The sequence below is a fragment of the Cygnus atratus genome, chromosome 16 (genome assembly GCF_013377495.2).
Source record: "Cygnus atratus isolate AKBS03 ecotype Queensland, Australia chromosome 16, CAtr_DNAZoo_HiC_assembly, whole genome shotgun sequence".
In the NCBI taxonomy this organism is placed as follows: Eukaryota; Metazoa; Chordata; class Aves; order Anseriformes; family Anatidae; genus Cygnus; species Cygnus atratus.
This window is the reverse complement of record NC_066377.1, coordinates 4,815,752-4,832,632: the sequence shown is the minus strand read 5'-3', so window position 1 is coordinate 4,832,632 and position 16,881 is coordinate 4,815,752. Positions and strand designations below refer to the sequence as shown.

Here is a 16,881-nt window from a genome sequence, read left to right as displayed (position 1 = left end):
CACTTGCTAGCACATGCTAGACAGCTGAGATCCTGCAAACTAGCAAGAGGAGTTGGACAGGATGGAGTATTTGAGGTGTGAGAAATCAGCATAACCCCATGTGCACACGGGTGGGCTGCACCTGTTCCCACTTTGTCTTTCATCAGCTGCTTTATGCCCATGCCTGCAAGCACACAGGCAGCGCACCGTACTGCAGCTTTGCAGAGGTGCAGTTCCCACAACGGACAAAGCAGATATTGCTAAGGTTAACTATGAGGACAGAGAACTTAGCAGAGTCTCCTGCTTGTAAGACACATTGATGCATTGCCCATCTGATAGCAGACCCTGGGATTCAAGCGACACGCAAATCCGCAGACTCCTGGGGATTCAGTCACCTGTAACAGCCCAATGCCATCAACCTTGTGTAACGCTGTTGCTAAGACATTCACTTCTTTGAATGTGAAGGAGAATCTGACTGTGTGAAGTAAATATTGATCAGCAACCACAGGCACGTGTGAGAGTTATTGGGCTCAGGAACATGTGACCTTGCTCCAGAGGGGACAAGCAATTAGTGGTTTTCCCCTTGAAAAAGGGTACAGTGCCTGCGCTCACGCACATGTCCAACACGGTAGGGTAATCAGTGGGACCTCAAACCAGACTCTGGCAGGGGAAGGCTTCAGCCTGCTCCACCAGACCAGCCAAGAGAGACTTCCCCACCCATCAGGTTAGTGGGGGCTGTGCTTGTTATCCCCCAGGCAGCCTGTTTTCATAGAATCATTTTGCCACGATTAAGCACTGCACATGTACATCAAGGGAAACAGCCAGACACGCACAGATTCATTGTCCCTCTCAGAGCCAGCATGGAGCATTCATGAACCTCACTAGATTTCCATGTGCACACCGTATGGAGAAAACAAGTGTCCTGAGGCCACGTGTGGACTCCCAGCACCTGGGGTACTCTACCACCAGGAGCACACATGGCAGCACCTGCAGGCTGCTCGCAAGGCCAGCCACAGCTGACTGCACTATCCTGCCACAGCCGGCTCCTCTGCCCTCAGGAGGGGCACTGCACTGAGACATGGGATTAAGCAAGTGTGTACATTTATCCACTTTTCAAGCCCACATAATCCAAGCAATTACTGATGAATACATTCTGAAAACACCTCCCAGAACACCTTCCAAACTTCAAACAGCTGAAGAACACCTGCTGCTTGAAGGTTTATGTTTGTTTTGCATAGAAAAACAATAACACATAAGCTGTTACTTTTTCGAGCTTCAGAAACAGCTGGTCCCACAAGCAACCCGGCACCCCAAACTCATGGAGAAGACTTTACCATTCTTTAGAAGAAAATATTGAGATTTTTGATTCAACACTTCAGTCTAGACTTAGAGTGTTAATGGCACATCTACAGCAAACTCTGCCTGGACCACATCCAAACACTATTTACAAGGAAATGAAATTGGTGCCTCCAGTCCTGCTCAGTTTCCCTGAGGCAGCTGCAGCCACCAGCTGAGGTGGTGTGGATTCACCTTTCCTTACATCTGCTTGTGGCATGCTTTTGTGTAAATCAGGGGGGAAGCAAATTCCTGGAGCTAAGACGAAATGTGGTAGTATTGATGACATTTATATTGTATGGTAACTGGACAAAAACAGGACTTGCCTACAGATTACTTCAGAGTTTTTCAAGAAAGTTTTCAAGACCGTTGCAAAAATGACTGGCTCTATGGAGGCACTCAGAGGAAACGCTTCTGCCTGAGCAGATAATGCAAACAAACCCCAAACCTAGATCTTAATATCTCTCAAAAACACAACAGCATTAATCAGATGCTCTTCTTAGTAACAGAAAACACATAACTAAATTTAATTCAACTAAAAAAAAACTGCTAGTGTGAAGTGACCAAGGTAGTGCACTACATTAATGCTCCCAGTGAAGTTTACAGTTACCTCACAGAGATAAAGCCCTAGCAGGGCCAAAAGTCTCCACATGAAAACAACAGAAAGTGAAAGCACAGGACTCACCCATCGATGTCCATGACTGTATCCATATCTGCATCCACAGCTACAGCCACAACAGTGTTGCAGTGGTGGTGGAGCCTCACCTCAGGCTCTTGCACAGCTCCTGCCCACAGGGCTGTGAGGCAGCATGGTGCCCAGGCTGGGTGTGGGCTAGGCCCAAGGTGGAGCCCTGCAGCCACCCTCACACAGGTGCAGGCAGGTGTTTTGCTGAACCCGGAGGAAACAAGCCAGCACTTTTCCTCAGAATGGCCTGTGTCTCTGTACTTCAAAATCCTCTCTGTGCACAGTTTGTGGAGATCATGCCACTGGGGGTTCAGCTCTTAGCCTTTATGAAGGCCTCTTTGTGTCCAGTACATCATCCTCTGGCTGCAGTACAAAGCCTGCTAATAAGATTATTCTGCTGGAGTTTCCCTTTATTTAAGCACAGGAGATTTGGGCATCCCTTCTCTGGAGTCTTAGTTTCTCTCAGTACCTGCCTTCTGTCCTGTTCCTCTCAGACGAAGGTGAGAAGAGAGGCAGGACGCCATTCCCTAGGCCAGGTAGCCCTGAGGCGTGGTGGTTTCCAAAATGGTGCTGCCTCTCCACAGCGCAGCTCCTGAGAGGAAGGGCACTGAGCTCATCACAAGGGGGACGTACTCTGTTTTTGTCAGTGCTGGGACTTTGTATTTTAACAGTGTGGGAGAAATAAATAAATAAACCTCCAGAACATGGTGTGTGGAACACAGGAGAGTTCACAGAGCCCCACGGTGCCTGATTTACCACAGTGCAGCTCAGTAGAGATGTGTGGCCCCCTTAGCCGGGTTGTGCTCGCAGCAGCTTCCCCTCAGTGTGGTCAGCAGCCCTTGGCGCACACGTCTGGAGTCCTTCACCTCCACCATCTCTCGCCGTTTCCCTTTTGCTTGTGAGCGCAGCGGTGCTGGCCGGGCCCAGCCACTGTGCAGCATAGCTATCATGGTGGAGAAAGCAGACAAAAGGGGTTTTACAGCAAATGGAGGCTTCTTCCATATAGAAAAAATGATATAACAGGTAGAAACAAAAAGTGATGGAAACAGATATCAGTAGTGTATCCACCTTCTTATTTTATCATGATGCTCGATGTATTTGGTCTTTTCACCCAGCTTCCCTGTTAGAACTTTATTTTTAAGAATAGGGCACTTCTGGTTTTGTGGATGTGGTAAAAAAGCTTGAAAGTGTGGTCTACATCTCTGAAAAACTCAAATAAAAATGCAGTGCCCTGTCATGCATATATATTTATATATGTGCATGTGTGTATCTGCACCTTTTACTTTTGTTGTGGGAAAAACTGAGGGTACGCACAGAAATATGTTATCTCTGTGTACCCACCACATATTTATCAAAGTCAAAAAGGAAATAGGGTTTTAAATAATTAACCAACATAAATAAAGTAACAATATATGTAAAACTATACAGAGCATTCAATAGACATATGTATTCTCATACTTATCATGCTTTAATCATTCTGTTAGGCTTTTAATCCCTCAGTTTAAAGGAGGCCTCTGAAATGTAATGTACAGATTCAGGGAGAATCTATAAAACTTACATGGAAGGGTTGTAATTACAAATGGCTTGATAGGCCAGCATGTGATTGGTGCATCAGGTGGACATTTCATTTCCAGATAAACTCTCAAAGTTAGTTACTCTTCCCTGTTTTATATTATAAAATGCACATTAATCTATTTCAAACAAAACTTAGTCAGAGAGGCATCATTTCTGAGACATAGAGGGAAATGAGTGAGGAGGGAGAAACGAAGGAGCAACAGGAATTAAAAATATATGTTTAAATACTTCAGTAGGGCATTTCAGCATCACTCAGCATTTCAGTTTGGGTTATTGCAAATTCCATTGATGGAGTATCTGGCTCATTATTCTGTAAAGAAGAGACTGAGAGAAAATTCTGAGGTGATACAAAGTGTTAGGTAAGAAGAATGAGCATTAGGCTACAGGTGTTTCCAAGTACAAGAGCTCTCCATCTATGTTTTCTGTTGGTGTAAATCTGGTATAGTAGTTGTGATGCATTCTTGTTGCTGAAAATGAGAGCAGAATTTGGCCTTTGCAGTGATCACAAGGAAATTAATTAGAAAAGGATAAGGAGTGACATTCATATTTTGTGCTGTTGATCTGATAGCATACGAATACAGAGCTGATGCTAAAGGTATATTTGGTAAGGCTTACAAAACCAGGAGAAATTAGAATTAGACATTTTTACCTGTTCTTTAACAGTCTGATAACAGTTACTTCATTTTTTCATTTCTTGTGTATTTGATAAAATACAGATCTTGCTATAGCATTTATCATTATTCCTTTATTTTCTGTACACAGCAAAGGGTAATTACTGCAACCGTATTTTGCAGTGTGGTCCCTGCTGTGAGTATTTCTTTGTCTCTGTAACTTCAGTCTCTGGCTTGGTAAAACCTGCCACAGAGGAGACGATGAGAATCCCTGATGTTGCCAGAATGCAGGCCAGAAAGCATCATAAACTGTTTCTGATCTGTTTGCTGGATTATTACTTTAAAGCTAGCAAATGTAGTGTGTGTGTGTCTGCCTAGGGGAGGGGTTCGATTACCTGAGATTCTCTGCAGATATTAGCAGTGTCTTGTGGGGAAATCTCATTTAGTATGCAGAATAAAATCACTGTGGCACTGATCATATGATTTGAAGACTCAATCCCGAAGCAGCACTACTGAAAGGGGAGGTGAAACAGCATAAGACACTCTGTTCAGACAGCATGAGGCTGTGAGCAGCACACGAATATTTTATACAGCAGGCAGGAGGATAGCTGCTGGATTGGTCTATTAAACGTGTAGTCGGGAAACCACAGGAAAGCTTTATTTCTGGCAAGTCTGCATTTTGTCAGGATGCATCACTGCTGTTGCTAGAAAAAAAGGAAGCCTGCTGCTGCGTGAGATTAAAAGGTAGAAGCAGTGATAGCTACAGAAGATCATTGTGAAACTCCTTTGATAACCACCTTAAACACCCCCTCAAGAGTGAATTTAACTGTTGGAGGGCACTGGTTCCAACTGACTGTCTGGAAAGTATGGTGAAAAGGATGCACGTTATGAGGAGGCATTCTACCAACAACAGAGCAAACTAGAGGAGAACTTCTGTCTGCATTGCTGACATTTGGGAAAAATAATACAAGAAAGCATTCTGGTGCTGAGATTCTTGCCTTTTTTTTTTTTTTTCCCCTTGAGTCCTGCAGAAGAATTTTGTATTCCCCCTCTACCCACAAACACAAGGAAAACACCAACCAGAACTCAGAATACTGCAGACTTTCCAAAGAACAAGCATGGTACAAAATGTGATTTTGGTGTTTTTCCGTAGGCGACTCAGCCAAAGACCTGCTGTTGAAGAGCTAGAAAGAAGAAATATACTTAAACGTGAGTATTTTTGTTTTTAGTATTTTATACATATTTGTTGAAACCGATGATTACATTTCTAGAACATATTCTTTTATAGAGAAATTCATTCACTGTGATTATTTTGTGTACCTCAAAGTTTTCATGTTTAACATGTCCTGGGTTTCAAGTATTGCAGAAATCAGAATTTACACTTTGATAAAGGCCTGCAATTTAGTACAGAAAATAGTACCTCATTAAATTTTCAGTTTTCAAATCATTTATATTGTGAATATACTGTTATGGATATCTGAGAGGGGAGTAGCATCCCAGTGTCACACAGTACAATGAGACTTTGGACTGTCATTTTTCAAGACTGCCATGGTAAACTGTACATTGAATACCACCAAGGCTAGAGTGGAATAGACAAAGCATCCTTGCAGAGGTGTGAGGACATTCCCAAAGACAAGACAAAGAAATATCATCTGAGATATTAGAGTTATTAGAGGGACAATGCCAAGCCTATTACAGATGCTGCTACACAGGAATGTTGCTCAACATCTTTCAGATAAACACAAAACAGAAGCTTGCAACTCTTTTCCTAAAGTTTCTGACCCAGGCATCAAACAGATGATGCAACCCTTTCCTTAGATGTATTGGGAATTCTCTAAATTAGGTGAAGAAGGGAAAAGGCTTTGGATTTTTCTCTGCTGTGGTTCTCAGACAGGAGAATGGAAGAGGTCATCTGCTTGAAGAAAAAGTGTATTGCTTCTGTTATTTATATGGTCTATTTAGTGTTGACAGTAAAAACAAGACAAAACCCAACAACAAGAAAACCAGAATGATGTGAAAATGGTTGTCTTCTCATTAAACACAAAACACAAAGTCACATAGAATGTGGCTTATGTCATACAAGCAATCCTGCCTTTGGTATTTAATACATATTTAATTATTAATGTGATTGCAATTAAGTAGAAAAAAAGGTTATCTACATTTTGTTACCTACTATTTGCTGTCTCAGAACTTTCTTAGTAGTTCATACAAAAAGCTTATGCTGTTGCCATTGAAGTTACTGGGGATTTCATTTCAGTTTTAACAAAAAGAAATTCCATAATCAGCTTATATTTTCAGTACTCCTCCAATGCATACATTGTGCATGATTAAATTAGATGCATCTGACACGTGCACACCTAAATGAGAAACAGGATACATACAGGATACAGTCTCTGAAAATGTAAATGGATGAACTTGGCCTAAATTCACCTGTCATCTAAATAAGAGACAAGAAAAAGCATTAACCCAGGATTCTGAAACATGTGGAGCCAGATTTTCAAGAGTCAGTGCCTAAGATCGCCTCTGAATTTTTTTTTTTTCTTTTTTCCCCTAAGGAAGGATCTCTGCTGAAAAAAATCTGTTCCTTTATGTTTACTTTTTGAAGTATGCTGGTTACAACCTTAATCTGGGTTAAACTGACAAGCTTGAATAATAAAAAAGTTTGAATACATTCATATAATGAGCTTACAGAGAGATAAAGCAGAAAGAAGATAAAGCAGAATTAAAGATATTTCCTGAATGCCAGCTGAACATACTGGTCTAGATTTGTATCTCATTTAAAGTGCTTCCAACATGGAGCAAATTGACTTCAGTTCAATTGCTCAGGCTTTGTACAGGTTCACCTGAGATCATAGCCAGCTCTATTTATTTACCTCTTTCATTATATAAAAAGCTAAACATCTTGTAAGAGCTAAGGTCATCACTTGTGTCAATAGTAATCTTAAATGGCTGGACAGATACAACAAATCTAGTCTCAGTTTTGAGTGAATCTGGAAATTAGTAAACTCTCCTTTTATTAATAGGGATATAAATCTTATTATGGACTTTAAAAACACCTGGCTTGGGTCTGACGTGCAAAGCTGTAGCAGTATAAATACCCTTCAGTGAAATCACTACAACCTCCTCCAGCTTGTGTTTGTACAGTTGACTCCTAAGTTTCTTAACGTCTTTGATGTTAATAATACACACTGCTAACAGAAGCAACATTACTCCCAAGCTGCTTTAAGGACTAATAATTCACATTTGTATGGTTCCTTCAAAATGGGAAGCTTATTCCAAGTGCCTAAGTGCAACCACTAAGTCATTTTAAAACAAACCTTAATAAAATTGAAATGAGAGCCTGTTCTTATCACCCTCAGGGAGATGGTTCTGAGATAAAAGTAGTACTTAAAAAGAAAATGTAAAGCCAACACTTTCTTACAATTTTGTTGAACTTCTACTTCCTGTACTTTAACGATACAACATTGCTGGTTTACCACAGAGCATGGCAACCCTATGAACTAAAATCAAGACCCAGGTGTTCACGTGTTCTTCCTGTATTCAGCAGAATGCCATTCACATTCAAGAAGGCAGCATCTCTTAAATCATGCTGTAAAATCCCCACTTCTTTCTTAACACCAGGAATTGTTTCCATGTCACACACAGCTAAGAATTCCCTGAATAACTCGCAGAGCAGCGAAATGAATTACAGAACTGCACATGCCACTTTGTAATTGGGAGCTTCTTTCTACTCAGGTTTACAAAGCCAGCCCTGAGTAATGAGTAGATCTATGTGTAGGCAGAGTGATGCTGATGGGGAAAACCTCTCTGCTTTGTCTCTGTAACAATGCTTGAATTTTGTAATGCCCTTGTTAGCAGTTCCTATCAAATCTCGCTTTATTTTTTCTAAACGAATTATTTCTTGTGTTTTCACATTCAGCATTTTCTTGGAGCTGGGAATAAGCCCAGAGCCTGCGCGAATATCTCATAGAAAGGGGCCACTATGTATGTTTAGTATATTAAAAATTGGAAAGTAATTTTCTGATCAGAAATTCATATTTGTGGTTTTATTTCAGAATTCTCTCAGTGCATCTCACTGACAGTGATATCTTAAAAGGCACTATACCACAGAAAATTCTTTTCTTTTAATAAACACATGTAGATTTGAATATCTACTCTGAAAGGGGTGAATTAAAATGTGGTGAAGCATATTAGTAAATTCTTGCAAGTATCTCTGCATCTTAGAATACACTCTACTTTAAAATTATATTCTCCTTTTAAACATAACTAACTTAAACAGCTGCTTACCCCTGACATGGCACTATTTTTAGTTGTCCTATTCTCTGTTTTAAATTTCTATGCCTTGGCACTGAATTTTAATATAGCACATTATAATATTTTGTATTCATTTGCTTTACATTTCTGCTATAGTCAGTTGTGGCTTTGCACTATTTTACTCTAAGCAGATACGTATGATGGCATTTCAGTGTAATGTAATGTGTGTAAAAGTATGGCAGAATAATTCATTACTAAAATTACCATTTTGGAAACTCATCTGCAGTGCTATTGTCTTTTTAAGGTGTATTAAAAATGATGTGTGTGCCTTATCATTGGAAATATCTAAAGCAAATGGTATAATAAACTTCACAGTGCTATCTAGAGATTCCCAGAATGGTTGAACATTTTTCTCTAGGTCTGCAGCTTTGTTCAGGTCACAGGCTCATGCCTTAATTTAGTAACAGATAGTACTAGAAATAGAAACGCCATTACCTTGTATCCCAAGGCAAAGGATATATTTCACACAATGTTACAGCACTCTGGTCTATTTTTAGACCCAGTGTGTAGGAGTTATCACGGCTTGAATGTTAATAGGCACAACACACAAAAGCTAGCTGGCTTAGGTTAGAATGAAATGCTACAAAAAGGAAACCCGTGAGGATAAAGGGGTTCTAATGTCAGTGGCACATCCTGAATAGCAGAGAAAAAAACACCCAAGTCAAAGATAACTGCTGTGGCAGTGTGACCATCTAAAGGTGTAGCCTGAGAATAAGGTTTTACAGGAAAAAACGTACTTTTCTTGAAGCTCGTGCAATAAGTCTTTTCAGCATCTACAGCAACATAATGGCTCCAGCAATATGGAGAATAAAAATTGATGATTAACTATGGAATATTTTGATTTTCTTTCTAAAGTTTATGCAATCGGAGTTGGTGTGACTGCTGTTGGTTTATTAAATCTCCTTGGAATTGGAGTTTAGAGCACAGGAAAAGCTGACATTGGCACCAGTACCTTGTCCTCACAGAGAGGTAACTATACGTTCTAGTGGAGCAACAGAGAGATGTACTGAACTAACAAAGCAGACAACTAAGGACCAGCTACTAATTTTTCTGTGATATAATTCTTATTGCCTGGAACTTTGGAAACTACTGATCTTCTTCATGAGGAAAATCATCTTTTTTTTAATATTCTCTCTAGAACGAAATGATCAAACAGAACAGGAAGAAAGGAGGGAAATCAAACAGAGACTGACAAGAAAGGTAAAATCTTGTAATACCTTCTATTAGTTTTTAGAAATTTATGAAAGCTAATACAACATCAACCAGTCCTAGAGGTCATTGCTACACAAAACCTCCCTTAATTTAACTCTTCCTCAGCGGTGTCTGAGATTGTGGTATCTAGTATATCAATTATATAAGTACCTACCATGTCTCAGCTATGAGAATTGATAGAATATTTACATTTAAACTTTAAATCAAAAAATGAATACTTGCTTGCACACTGCATATTTTGCAACTATACTGCCAGCAAAGAAGTACTTTATTCCTTGTAGCAATCAGTAGCAGAGCTGGCTTCTTTCTGAGCACCAAGAGTGCTCTCACAATAATTTTCTCTTTGCATTTAAGGTATTCTTAAAATCAGAACTGCAGTAAGAAAAACTGTAACAAACCTTATATTATAATTATATCATAACAAGTTAAGTATGCCTATTTTACCTATTCTAAATTGATGCATTTTATCAATTTAAAGCTTAAAATATATTCTTCTTTTGTCCATTATAAAGCCACTGTGCTGTAGTCGACAACTCCATTTAAACAATTTTTGCTCTCCCAGCAATACTTTGAAGGACATAATATTTTCCTGGACTTTCCAAGAGTTGTGTTTTTTCCATGTTGAATTAGTATTTTTTTTCCATATACATAAGTGCACACTAAGTTGAGAAGCAGAAAATGTTGCACACTTTATTGAAACAGTTGTTATTAATTGGTTTTATTTTACAACACTATTTAATGCAGCTTAATCAGAGACCTACAGTTGATGAATTAAGAGACAGAAAAATCCTGATTCGATTCAGTGATTATGTAGAAGTGGCAAAAGCACAGGACTATGACAGGCGAGCAGATAAACCATGGACAAGACTATCAGCAGCTGATAAGGTACTGACATAATTAAAATATTACTGCTTTCCACTTACTTTGTCTAAAATGCTACATTGGATTTTGCAGACATTTAACCTCTGGGACATTTAACCTCTGTAAATGTTATATGTTTTGCTGTAACCATGTTGGCCAATGCATACTGTCATAAAAATGTTATTTATCCATATAATCAACAGCAATCTGTATAACCTAAATATTCAGCATCTCTACTGGCATAGCATACATTGCCGTGCCCAATACCTATCATTTCTACTTAATGAAACTTCTGTTCTGCTCTGTGAGTCTGGTATTTTACAACACTTATAAATACAAAATTATTTAACTCTCTTTTATTTTCAATTCCTAGGCAGCAATTCGGAAGGAGCTAAATGAATACAAAAGTAATGAAATGGAGGTACATGCATCAAGCAAACATTTGACAAGGTCAGTCTTCCAGCCATCTATTTCCATTGCCTGATAATAGCTAGTCTCTTTGAGTCCTGAATCTATAGACTTTGCTCTTACATGCTGGATGTGGGAACATAGGGAACATAGGGACATTTCTTTTAAAAGGAAATGGAAACATTTCTCATTCCATTCCGAACTTTGCTTTTCTGATTTATATATATACATATATAGTGTACATTAGCATGTACTGAGGAGACCTCCAGACCTCCTTTAGAGTATCACTCAGTTTGAATTTTTTTGCAACTAAGATTCAAAAGCTATGGCAAAAAATTAAATGTAGGGGTATAATATTGAAAACAAACAACCAAAAAAACCCCCCCATGATGTTGTTTAAAGCAGATGAACAACTGAATACTGGAGTGTACTTGAGCGTGCAACCTCATTAACCCAAACACTGTAACTTTCTCATAAACGGGGGAGTAATGCCCGTAATAAAGACTTGTAAATTTTTTGTTACAACAAAAAATTTGTTGTAAGAGATTCAGCCTGTAGATTTCAGTAGTACTTGAATGTTAGTTGCCACTGGAATGTGTGCAACCCCCTCAAAGCACGCTTAATGGCAGGCTAGCAGGAAAATCAAGAGAGAAAACTGGCTTGGACACTTGGGACTGTCCGAATGTGTGGGCCACTGTGCATCAAGTCAATCTTGCACTTGCCTCATCACAACACCGATTACAGGTTCTAGGTCTAAAATGTCATGAAAACACTGGGATTTTCCAAAAGAGAATGACTGTGAGAGAAGCTGATTCTACAGCCATTAAGTTACTTGCAAAAAGACCTTGTCACTTACAGAAAAAACTTAAATAGCAGTCAGTTATTTCCTACAATTTCTGTTACGTCTATTAAGTGAGTCCAGTTGCTCTTAAAAGACAATCTGGGGAGTTGTTGATAGCACAGTGTACTCTTGCCCTGTCTGTAAGCATTCCCAAGGGTGCTTGCTGCTAAAGTAAGTTGCCCAGCTCTGTACCAAGGAGCTTGGGGTGCAGTCTCACATTCTGGAAGGCTCGCTTCTGCAGTGTCTGGGCCTACATTTCTGTATTTTTTTCTGAACGTGAAATGAATCTGATCTTAAGGGAGCTTTGTATGCCCAGTGAAAAGATGATCCAGGCAAATACACTGGAGTCATAAATACAATGTACGTTGATCTAAATGCTACAATTACAGAATTCTAGGCTGTTCATGCCATTGTTAGGGCCCTTCTAACTACAGGGTTCAGGCTCAACGTGTATGGCAAGATAAAAATGCATTGATCGAGTGAGATGGGAAAAGATGGGTGGGCTGCAGTTTAAGGCAGGAATTGAAAGATACCTTCTCTAATTGAGCTACCTGGGGAGTTTAAGTAGATTATAATGATGTATTTTGAAATTTGGTCAGGATATTAGGCGCAATACAGGCTTACAATTTACAATTACTGCTAAAGCATTACAAATGACTGAGACTTTAATTACATATCTCAGCTAAGAGAACAAGCCTACAGAGCAACAGCATATTTATTCCAGACAGAATATAAGACTATCATATATTAATCCAACAGTGTATCTTCATATGTTCCAAAGCATCAGCTCAGAATTGCTTTATTCTTACAAAATAATAATAACATGGCCCAATAAAGAATATTACTGACACTGACAAACAGTGGCCTAATCACTAAAAGAAAAAACAAACAAAAGATACACAGTTCCACACCTATATTTGTGTTTGCACTCCCAAATAATTGGAAACTGGTTTGTCTGGACCTTGAGGAATGTAACTGCACAAGTCATGACATACAAGTGGAAATGCGTCAGTGAAAATTAAGACTTTAAGTTGCTAATAGTTTTCAATACTGTTAATGTACCTTTAAAGAGAATTAGTATATTTTTTAAGTGTTAATCTAAACCACATATTTTTAAAAATGTACTTTTAAAGAATGTTGAAGTAGATTGAAAAAAAATGTTTCCTGTTTCTCCTAGATTTCACAGGCCATAGAAATTTTCTTCTGAGAAGAATCTGTCTACTTTTTGATACTGCTGCTGAACACACATCAGGGAACGTATAAGTCTTTCCCTGAAGTTCAGTCCAGGATACCTTGATGTTTATGCGAAAGGAGGACTCTGCAGATGAAAACTCTGCAGCACTTACATAGAGAAAGAAACACCAGAGATGAACTTCACTCTGAAGCCAGAAGAGTGATGGCCTGTGGAGTGAGATGATCAGCTGAGAAAGACTGAATGAAGTAAAGCTACTTGAAAGAACCTACTACTCTCCTTTACCACATGTTTCAAACTGTTTTGCAGTCTATCATGGTAAAGGAGATGTTGTGCATGTACAGGCTTTACCATTCCAAGGCCTCTGACATAAATGGACATGACACACTGTCATTCAGTATTACGTTGACAAGACATTTTGAACTTACCACAATTAGTTTGTAAAACACTTAAGTTCATGTTCTAAAAACTAATTTAATGTATTATAATTTCATTCCTTTTTTATATAATGTCTAACACAGCTGCAAGCATTTTTGACTCCTGTTACTTTTGTTCTTTAATTAAATGACTACTTATTGCAGGAAATGAACATGTTTCCTAAAGCTGTTTTTTTTTCCCAGGGACAGTTGGGAAGGGAAGAGATTGCAATTATTATGTACCAGATCATATCGCTTCTTTATCGACAGTCTTCAAAAAGATGATTTTAACTAAGATTTCCATCTTATGCAATACCAATGTTTTGTACCAGGTCCTTTGAATGTGCATAACGTGATTGTCATTTACACTAGCTGAAGTTCTGGCCCTCTGAAGAATTACAAGTTCACCGATATTCTCATTAAAAAATTACTAAATTGGATAACCATACATAAACAGTTGATGTAAAAATGTACTTCCATGTTTAGCAAATGAATTAATTTCAATGTTTTTTATTAGTAAAAATGTATATATAGTTCAAGGATTTCTTGATAGTAAGAGGAAAGAAGTTACTTGATGGTAATAACAAAGAGCATTGGTTTAGAAAAATATAAAGCCAGACATTTCTAATAATGCTTGACATCTAGAAGCACCTGAGAATTCTTTTCAAAATACTTCTAGAAGGAGAAAGTTAGAAAATAATATAGGTACCTGGAAAGCATGCTTTAAGAGACAACAAAACGGAGCAAATTCCTAAGAAAAAAACTTATCTGCAAGAGTTTTAAATGACATCCTTTTAGGAAGCCGTTCAGTGTCAAAAAATCTGAAAAAGTAGCTTTGTTGAGATGATCTCCATGAAGCATGAAAATAATCCGGAAAATAAAGGTATGTAAAATTGTTTGTATAGAATACTACTAAATTGCTGCAAGCTGGTGAATAGAATCAGTGCAAACAGTGGATGCAATTTCTGTTCTCTCCGGTGCTCAGTGTGGGGACGCAAGAACAAAAATAGCGTTACATTTTCAGTAAACTAACATTTACAAATGGAAGGTAAGAACATACAGTGAGACAAAATATGTCAGTAAGGGCAATGCTTGAAGAAATTGATCAATCAGGGGAGATATCATGCTTAGGACCAACAAAGTCGGCATTGATAATTTAGCTTGCTCTGTAGCTAGCTGTAATTTTTGTACAACTTTTTAATGTTTGACTTACTTACATATCAGTTGAAGACTTGAATCACTGAATTACTTGATCCAAAGATTTTTTTTTCTATTAATTGCAGTTTTATAACTTGGCTTTTCACAGAAATATGTAACATCGTAACTAGCCTTTTAACATACCTTTAATTATATTTATCAACAATTTTTTATTAATAAAATATTTATTAACAATATGATGTGTAATATACAAAAAGGGTAAAAAGAATTGGGAGGAAAGTTTCTTAGGCAGAAGAACCATTTTTAGCATAGAAACTGTAGATGACCCACTGTTAACTACAAAGTTGGCTAATAATCCATGAAGGTAACACTCCTGTTTAGCACAGACTAGCAGACTTTCCTTGATAACTAAATGTATAAAATACATCAAAATTATGTTTAAAAAATGTAATAAAATATTTTAAGGGTACCTTAGAGCAGTTTTTTTTAATTCCAAACAATGTCTATGAGCTGGATTACTAATGCAATTTAGCCATCTTGTAGTTATGCAGCAACATGTTTAGCTTCTTCCCCATATCCTCAGCTGTCCCCTCATTGCAACCATCCCAGCTTTCTTTTTGCTTCAGTCTGGTAAGAGACAAAACATTGTGACTATTTCGGAGCCACAAATGATCAATGTCAGATAACTGGTGGGCAAATTCACTGAATTTGGTTATATGTGAAATATGTGAAAAATGTGAAATATGGTTAGCTTAGGGAGGCTATTTTCCTTATGCTATTCTTTACCTAGCGAGGAAAAAAAAAACAACAGTCCTGTAGCAAACAATTTCTATCACTTTAGTTGTCTGCTTTGAATGACCTTAAGCTTTCCCATCCACAAACTGAAAAATGAGCAATTTCCTTGTGCTCAGTTTTGCATTTGTTAATATTCTGTCGTGATATGCTTCATATCTGTACCTTTGTTAGATTTGATTGTACCTGCTCAATGTTTTTAGAATTTAATGGAGTGGGGTAACAACTAATAGATGGACAGTACAAGTTCATACTTCTATTTCAGCAAAAGTTTTTATTAAAGATAGCACTTCTTCCCAATATGCACTCAATGTAAGAAATGAATTTGGCTGTATACTGCACTTCTTAAAATCTTGTACAGTTGAGAGAAAATCCTGTTTCAAATAGAGTAGATCACTAAAGGAAATCTTTAACATCTCATGAGGTCCATCTAGTGGATATGACAGTGATCACACCCTTAAAAAAAAATCAGAGGCTCAAAAATTAAAAGAGGACTCCACGCACCTACACAGATGGAATGAATGGACCAAATTATTTTATGGTCATTTCAATACATTTGTTTCCATGAAGAATAGTCTTCTATTTTTAACTTTTAGTTCATAAGAAATATTTCACAACTATTTGTTTACAATAAGCTACTACCCATCAATGATGTAAGTAATAATAAGTAAGTAATTACACCAATTACTCTCCATGCTACTCTCAGCACACATGGGATGGAAATCAGACAGAAAGCATGTGTGCTGTTAAAGACAACCAAGTGTCAAAATAAGAGGTATAATGGTAAAGGCCTGTAAAGCAACTAAGTTGAGGGAAACTGTTACCACAAAGTTGGCCAATACATTATTTTTAGACCATGGTGGTCATAAAATCAGCTACAGAGGGGTGTGTACCCTCTTCAAGGTAGCTCCAGAAGCTGTGAAGTTGTACACGTGCCGTGCTTACTGAGCCCAGGCTCCTGAGATGTTGTGAATCTTAATCTGAAGTCAGTTCCATAGTAACTAGGCAGCTCTGCATATGATGATGTAGGCAACCTCAAAGACAGGCATATTCTATGAGTTATTCTCTACATCTGTTACTTCTTCTTGATGAGCTATAAGTTTTTAATAGCTTTCATTTAAGTTCTGTTAAAAAATGGGAATTAAAGGTATTGTTCTGAGCCTGAAAAAAATACAGTATATATACGCAGGATTGCAGGTTAAAAAGGCTAAAAAGATTGCTAAGGAACTATAAATGCAGAGTACTTTAAGGTTTCTTCTGCATTTATGATGTACAAGTTCTAAGCTAGTATTTCTCTTAAAATTAAACAGAACTTGTAGTCACTATACGGCAACAAAGGAAAAAGGTAAATTATGACTCATTGGTGGTTCTCAGATTACTTAGATTTCAGAAGATGTCCTATGCACATGGAACAGACAATATGAGTATATAGGACATTTCTGAGCTATAGACGCTAGACCCTCTTACAATTGTCCAACACAAAATATTTGCCCAGCAATGTT

At 38.0% G+C, this 16,881-nt stretch overlaps 1 protein-coding gene across 4 annotated transcripts in view; it reads left to right on the top strand.

Moving 5' to 3' along the window:
• PHACTR3 (phosphatase and actin regulator 3) overlaps positions 1 to 13,600 on the top strand; it is a 104,821-nt gene extending 91,221 nt beyond the window's left edge. For 2 of the 4 annotated variants that reach the window (XM_050714034.1, XM_050714033.1), the window contains exons 9-13: positions 5,339 to 5,394; positions 9,638 to 9,699; positions 10,456 to 10,596; positions 10,946 to 11,022; positions 12,999 to 13,600. In XM_050714034.1, coding sequence (XP_050569991.1) covers positions 5,339 to 5,394; positions 9,638 to 9,699; positions 10,456 to 10,596; positions 10,946 to 11,022; positions 12,999 to 13,014 — 352 coding nt within the window. In that variant the 3' untranslated portion in view covers positions 13,015 to 13,600. The remainder of the gene's footprint in view (positions 1 to 5,338; positions 5,395 to 9,637; positions 9,700 to 10,455; positions 10,597 to 10,945; positions 11,023 to 12,998) is intronic. The other 2 variants (XM_035548382.2, XM_035548384.2) reach the window with 1 other exon arrangement.
• Positions 13,601 to 16,881: the final 3,281 nt, after the last annotated feature.